Consider the following 7,710-nt stretch of genomic DNA (forward strand, 5'->3'; position numbering starts at 1 on the left):
TTCTTCCACCTAGAAGCATTTTTGTCATAAATTTCACAAAGAAGAGAAAACAAAGCACTTCAAACTACAAATTTGAAAATGATATATCATCATCTCAAAACTAAAACTTACACCAAAAACTTATACCAAAATACTAGTACCACTGTAGGTGCCGTATCTATCATTCAATAAATTTTACGCTAGCAAATGAAAGATCATCTGACAGTAGAATCGTCATTTCACCGAATATCAGCAAGTTTCCTGTTAGTCAGAATCCTCAAGTCAGAGTCGAGTTGGGCTTTGCTTCCAAAGTCATGGGCCAGTTCTCCTTGTCTTCGAAGCATCTAAACTGAGGCTCGGACGCACGTATCCTAGTGGGGAAGACCACGTGTTGCACTTGATTTTATCTACCCTATTACAAATCTAATCCTAAGGCCTATAGTCCAACCCTATCATTCCTTCTCTTTACATTTTCATTTGTGTAAAAAATGTGTGAACTTCAACTCAATAAATGAACAGAATGAGCCTGAAATAAAGATTTCCCTCAATAATTCATGAGTAGATAACAAATGCCACATCCTACACTGTGGACACATGGTGTTAGAGGGCCTATAGTCATGTGTTCATTTCTTATACCTACAAAACAATGTCGTTTTTCTTGCCAACCAGTTTGTTTAAACCACCCATGTTGCAATTATGAGATTCACTTGAGTTGTCACCTTTCGCCCATGTGATCCTAGAAGAGCCACTGAGCTAGCAGTAGCATATGCCCTCATGGTCTTTATTCTGTATAAAGAGTGAAATGAAAGGAATCAGGAAGATAAGATAAGATATTTTGCAAACTTAATAAGTTGTGCAAGTTATCTTATCATCAACTTAAAATACTTGAAAACTCATTAGAAAACGAATTAGCTTGGTAATGATATTAGCATATACGGACTAGATTGCATATTTTCTACTATAGGAGTTGAGCCAGAACATGAAGAGTATATAGGAAAGTCTAAGACTGAGAACTTCAAGATAAAGCTTTGTATGAGCTACAGAAACATGTAAAGCTTTGTAAGGAGTGAGAGTTGTCTCGAAACTATGATTGAGCCTTTGCTGAAATATGCCAGCTATATTGATAGAGGAAAGAAAACTTACAAGCTAACATGCTTCCAAGAGGCCTATGTCTCTCCTCCTCACCAAACCGAGCACCTCCCGACTTGTTCTCGTACCTGTTCTTTCTTAATACTAATGGTATAACATAAGAGGGTCCCCACCTCACGTAAAAACCTCATACTCTCACATATGGGCACCCTTATGATGCATAACTAACTCGGACATCACATAACAAACTTATAGCTTAGGCAAATGAAACCTTCTCCGAAACAGATTGGGTTCACGGGAACAAATTATTGATAGGGGATTGCTTCATCATGAATAAAAATCTCATAGGAACCAACAAATTTAGACTTCCAGCAACTAGATTGAAAGACTAAGTCTAATTCTTAACGAAGCATATCAATTAATAGAGTTAAAACATGAAAATAATTACAAACATTTGATATCTGGAGTATCACCTCAGCAGATAAAATGGGTCATAGTGCATGACACAGAAAAATATAGAGAGGCAGTGTGGTTCGTTATGCTTGTACTTCTCAAATACATGGTATTTACAACCTTCAATTGAATAAGATATCAACCACATCACTACTCTTGCATGGTCAAGCGACCGAAAAATTATACAGCCAACAATGCTGAGGATTGTCTGGATTATGAAGCAAGATTAGTAATGTTAACTAATTAACTTCATAACGATGTAGACTAGGTCGACTGTGGTATTTGACAACTTATGGGGAATGATTATAGGAAATTGATATGAGGTATTTGACACTGGCTTACTGCAGGTGTTGCTACTTGTACTTCTCCATTATTCTTCTCGCTTCTTCAAGAGTCTCCTCTGTGGAGGTTGTGGATGAGGAGGGGGAGCCTCCACCTCCTCTTGGTCCTTCATCTTTATTCAGCGCTATAAATACGAAATAAATTGCTCCCATCATAGCCTGCATCCATACAATCCTTTGTTCGGTCAGTTCTTACCATTTAAATGACTGCAGTCTGCAAGTATGACAACTTCGATGCAGTCATCGACAAAACAATCAGTTTCATGATCAGGCAATCAGAAATCAAGTAACAATTTTCCTATTCGAGTAATCAAGCACTACTAGACAAAATGCTTCCGTCGCTAAAATGCTCACTACCAACTATCATGAGATGTAAATGGTATCATCCCACACTCGATAACAAATAAAAAATTTAAGTGTAGAAGACTTCAACGGATAAATGTACCACTGTTTCTTTGTTCATACCATCACGTGATGCAAATATGACAGACCCAAAATTACACGCTTAATCGAGAAGGAACAATAAGGGGAATATGTGTGCGAGGTCAAAGGATTTAGTTGAGAGGTGAAGCCATGTGCTAGTAGTGCTTAAATCAGTATGGTGATGTGAGGACTACAGCCATCACCAATATCATTTACTTTGGGTTTGTGAAGAAACTAAAATGTTCATTTATTGAGGCCCCCACGCCCAATAAGGTTTTATCATGGATACGGCGGTAGAAATCAAGGAATTTGCAGTTCAACAATCTCTAGAAAAGAAGTATAACTACAAATTGGCTCCTTGTTTTTTGGGTCCTCAAGTAGGTTGTTCAAGTTGCATATGGATAGAAATTGCCACCTACTGCCTTATCCACCTAGTCATCCACATCTTGTAAGTTTGCAAGGTTATTGGTCCAGGGAAGAGTTGCCAACATATCCCTCCCAAGTTGCTTATGACTTAGAATGAGCGGCTGAACTAGAATAGCTCTCCAACTAAGGCAATTGGTCTCCGTTCAAGAATAAGGGGAAATTTTCTGGTACTAGTATGTTAGTCATGCCAGTGGTATTTAGATAATAATGCAGGGACCATAAAATAGAATAATAATTATGTTGTTATGTGTCTAAGTTTGAGGAGGAGCAGATACCATGAAAATACTATTATATATATAAGAAACCGAGCTTTCATTGAGAATAAATGAAAGAATATACTAGGGGAATACAAAAAAACAACCACCAAAAGGGATCCATTTATAAGAAGGAAATCTAATCCAAAAGAATCTAATTGGTAATTACAAAAAGCCTTAGAAACCGACACCCACCTAGAGGTATTAAATCTAACTAGTTCCAAAATTTCCCCCAAGACCTCTCAACCGATGATTTGGAACAAAAAGGAATAGGAAGGGGATGAAAAGTGATATTGGTGAACATGCCAACTGTGATCTTTTTAGTTGGGTTTACCTAAAAAAGTAGTATTTCACCCCTATTTCTGGTTATGAGTCTCATGTCTAGTTGATGAAGCATGAAAAACATTAGATTAAAACTACAGACAATAGACGAGACAACGAAAAAAATTATACTTGTTGATAAAACTCCAAAAACTATTGAGATACACATACTTCCGTGCTAAATATGGTGTAGCAGGAAAAACAACAACAATAGTTCACAAGTAAATGATAGTAAGAGTATTGCAATACCAGCACAAACAAGGCCGTAGACAGGACTGACTTGAGCAAAAAAAGTGCAATAGTTGATGCAACTATTGCTACAGATATCCTTGCTATAGGCCTTGGTACAGAATCCTACAAAACAAACGCACAAATAGACAATTAGTTTATCTATATTGTGTTCTCCATAATCTCTTTCTTCTTGCCACTGAAAAATCATCCGCATTAGATGTTAAATGAACTGAAAATTACGTTTTAAAAGGGGAAGAATTGGATAATAAACAGAAAAGAAAAACTTACAGGTACCAGGCCTGTTCCTGCCTCAATTCCATCCTTACCAATCTTCCAAACTGTCTGAAAGACTGTTCCATAGGATTTATCAAAATTACAACCTCACCATATCATTGTAAAACAGAATAATAGAGTACAAATAACGAATGACGCAGTTCAATTTCAGCCCACTTGACCCAGTTCAAATAACTTATTGAAATTCCAAACAAACCCACTAGAAAACAGCATTGAGGCAAATTCAGAAGCCACAAAAGATGAAACAAAGAAGAAAGTAAGAAAGAAAATGAAGGGTACCTCTCAAGAAATTGTTCTGTGCAGCATATACAAGAGGGAAAGAAGGAGACCCTCGAGCTGTTAGCTTCCGAATTTGCGAATTTGAGAAGAGAGATTGTTTTTTGAGTTTCAAGGAGTTGGGAGGGAGGAACTGGGAATGGGGAAAAATGGGTGGGTTTCTATGGCGGATTGAAGGGTGTGGAGAAATGGAAGAAAAATTGTGAAATAGAGATGAAGAAGCCATATAAAAAGGTGACACTGAAACGATGGTGGAGTTGGAATTTGGAAAGAGGAAGAAGCTCTCAGTTGACTGACTATGGAGAAGCACGTAAATTCTCAGCCTCATAAAACTGAGGACCCACGCCAAGGCTGTGCTTTGTGGGCTTTTTATTTTGGGCCTGATCATTGGGAGAGCCCAACGCAAATCAGCCCATGGTCCAACTTTGTACTTTGTAGGCCTCTTATTTTGGGCCTGGTTTGGGCCTGATCATTGGGACAGCCCAACGCAAATCAGCCCACTTCATATTGGGGAATTTTCCGTAGCTGGCCCTTTGTATTATCTCATTATCAAAACTACCCCTTAAATCTATTAAAAAAAAAGATCTACAAACTTTATATATATAAGGTCAAATATAATATTTTTAGTTGCTAATGTTTGAATATATATATTTTTTCAATTATTCCTTATTATTTTAAAATTTTCAATTTAGTTTCATGTGCATTTAATTTTTTTAAATTATATCATTTATGTCGTTACATGTTAAAATTGACCGATGGTGGACTAAGACTTAAATGACATGATATTTAGAGAAAAAATTGGATATCTAGTAGGAAGTTTTCAACATTCTTCCAAATTTATAAAAAAAGCTGGCGAAGAAGATGGTCTAATCCCTCTTCTCAACTTATGTAAACTCAATATATATAGTGTCATGTAAATGTATCGTAAGCTAATTTTAATAGTGACGAAGAACTTAGAAATATAATCGAATATTTTATAGAAATTTATAGAAATCAGAACACACGTTGATAAAATTAATTTGGATGTATCGTATATATGGTAAAGAATAAAGGTTCTCATTATTTCAAAGTTATGAGTTTCATGAGGTTCATGTTACTCAAAACCTATATCACGACGGCTGCCATGCCACAGCATTTACTAAGGGTTTCCCCTCATTGAATTGCTGCAACTGTCCACCGTCCCCTCCACCTTTAAAAAGGAGGTTCCGATCAGATCACCGCACAGAGGCCGGCCGGAGATGGCGAAAAAGGCGCTTTATATGTTAATGTTGGTTGTCGCTATGGCTGCATTTGCAGTCCAGGCTTCAGCAAGAGCTGCCCCAACTGATCATCATGATCCTGCCGGAGAAGGCCTCAAGGACCAGAAGAACTTGCTCAACTATGGCGGCCTTGGCGGTTTCTCCGGCATTGGGGACAACGGGCTTCCCGTTGGGGGCATCGGCGGGGTAGTCGGGCTCGGTGGCGGCCTCGGGGGACTTGGCGGAGGAGCTGGTGGGCTAGGTGGTCTCGGCGGTGGCATTGGTGGATACGGTGGGGGCGGCATCGGTGGCATCGGAGTCGGGATTGGCGGCGGCGCGCTCGGCGGAATTGGTGGTATTGGTGGTGGTGGAGGATTTGTCAGGTTTCCTTGATCAAGATGGGTTTAATTAGTTTGGTGTTTTGATGTTTTTTTTTCCTTCTCTGGTTTTTTTTGAAGTATTTTGTAATGTTTGGGAGTTCATTTAGGGCATGAGAAAACTTGGTAATGTGTGTGTTTGTTTTATGGATTTAAATATGTTTTTTGTTAAAGTTATATGTTGTTAAAAGCAGTCGTATGTTGGCCTCTGCATAAATTATGTTAGGTTTGAATTTGAGTTTGACTTAGATTTGAATTAATTTTTGTAAATAACGTCTCAAAAAAAATAAGAGAACTCTCAAAATATATAACTCTAATTTATATGAATAATCGTACCCAATTATCACAATAAGTTTGAAAAGTTCATTACATATCACATATTTATTTCAATTTCATAATAAATTAAAAAGTAGAGAAAAACTTTGGAGCGTTAAGGATCCCACATCTTAAAAAGATAAGAAATTTAACAAATGGTTTATAATATAAGTGATTCTACTACACTCCTCTCGTTATTAATTGATTTTGAGATGGAACTCAAAAGAGACGACACTCAAGAAGATATAAAACCCTATAAATATTGATATAAATATTGATATGAATAAGATATTTAACAACCCAATAATAACATTTCTTGATTAAGCTTTGAGCTCCTGCATATTACTCCGTAATAAAAGAGAAGAAACCCCATACTAATTAAAAATATCATTATATTTATTTCACTTCCATGGATGATGTGGTAGAAATTGATTCATGGCTTCACCGATCGAGTAGATTTTTGTTTGATCTTCTACTTAATCGTCGACATAAACTTATTGAAAAAGTTCAATTTTAGATGTTGGGTGATAACAAAAACACAAATTTATTATATCATTCACATTTAATCGGATCGTCTCTGACTCGAGTATCTCCCACAATGGTATGATATTGTTCGTTTTGGGTATATCCCTCACGGCTTTGCTTTTGGTTCCACCAAAAAACCTCATATCAATGAAGATAATAATTGTCCTCTCTTATATCTTCACGATCATTCCCTTCTCTAGTTAATGTGAAACTTTATTTGCAATTACCTTACAAACCCAACAAGTATAAAGTACGTAGTTAAAAAACGTTGTTTCATATACCACAAGCAATGATAAATATTAGGAGTTTGATGAGGTTTCTCCATTATTTATTAGGTGTTTGATGAGGTTTTTTTCTCTCTTTTTTTTTTTCCAAAATATATATGAAAGTTTTTGTGATATTTCATATATATTTTGGAAAAACCATAGTTTATATGGTAAGGCATATATCTCATACTAATTAAAATTAATTTCTTGGCCAATGTAGTAAATTTCATGTATATTAAGAAAGTGACAAACCATTTTTGTTAAGGTGATGCATATTGTATTAATTATGGGTCAAACATGGTATTTAAAATGACAATAAAGAAAGGGATAATCTTTATTGTTGTTTCAAATAAGAATTTTAAGAAAGGAATTAAATGAATTTCCATGACGAAAGTCATGGTAGAGTTAGTTAGAACTTAAAATGAAAATGAAAATATGACCATAACTATAGAAAGAAATATCATAAATTCAAAGAGTGAGAAATTCAATAGAGAAAATAAAATTTTTAATTGATGGCTCCGCTGATTAAGATATTAATAGATAAGATCAAATATTGCGTAAATCAAGTTTACGTCAATTATATTTTTATATTTTTGGAAGTCTAAGTGTTGTCAATGTACTTTAATTTATTAGTCTCAATATAGTACTTGTCGGCGTTTATGAGTGATATTAAATATAACTGAAAATAGACATGGCGTACTTAATTATGTAGTTTGACGTTGTATTGGAACGACCAACAATTTATTAACACATATTGATGACATGTATCATGTGGATATAATTTAACTAATAAAAAAGTTTGATTTTCCTAAAAAAAAATAAAAAAGTTTGATTATTTTTTCCTCAAAAAAAAAAAAAAATCTTCAAAAACAAAATGTTCTAGCAACTTAAAATTTCTTTTT

General features: G+C 35.5%; 2 protein-coding genes across 3 annotated transcripts; one reads left to right on the forward strand and one right to left on the reverse strand.

Moving 5' to 3' along the window:
• Window positions 1–1,463: 1,463 nt before the first annotated feature.
• On the reverse strand, window positions 1,464–4,393 carry LOC111025970 (uncharacterized). 2 transcript variants are annotated; one of them, XM_022303913.1, is made up of 4 exons: window positions 4,091–4,388; window positions 3,806–3,867; window positions 3,536–3,640; window positions 1,464–2,021 (listed from the first exon to the last, which is right to left on the reverse strand). In XM_022303913.1, exons 1-4 carry the CDS (start codon window positions 4,311–4,313, stop codon window positions 1,875–1,877), a joined length of 537 nt encoding a protein of 178 aa, XP_022159605.1. In that variant the 5' UTR covers window positions 4,314–4,388; the 3' UTR covers window positions 1,464–1,874. The 2 variants fall into 2 exon arrangements, with proteins under 2 accessions (XP_022159605.1, XP_087981458.1); XM_088125332.1 differs by having other exon boundaries at window positions 1,898–2,037; window positions 4,091–4,393.
• An 865-nt stretch (window positions 4,394–5,258) lies between these two features.
• LOC111024760 (uncharacterized) lies at window positions 5,259–5,950 on the forward strand. Its single transcript, XM_022302538.2, has one exon. It carries the CDS (start codon window positions 5,326–5,328, stop codon window positions 5,716–5,718), a length of 393 nt encoding a protein of 130 aa, XP_022158230.1. The 5' UTR covers window positions 5,259–5,325; the 3' UTR covers window positions 5,719–5,950.
• Window positions 5,951–7,710: the final 1,760 nt, after the last annotated feature.

This window comes from Momordica charantia (assembly GCF_013281855.1).
Source record: "Momordica charantia cultivar OHB3-1 chromosome 6 unlocalized genomic scaffold, Mcharantia_2.0 BLBB01000006.1, whole genome shotgun sequence".
NCBI classification, from domain to species: Eukaryota; Viridiplantae; Streptophyta; class Magnoliopsida; order Cucurbitales; family Cucurbitaceae; genus Momordica; species Momordica charantia.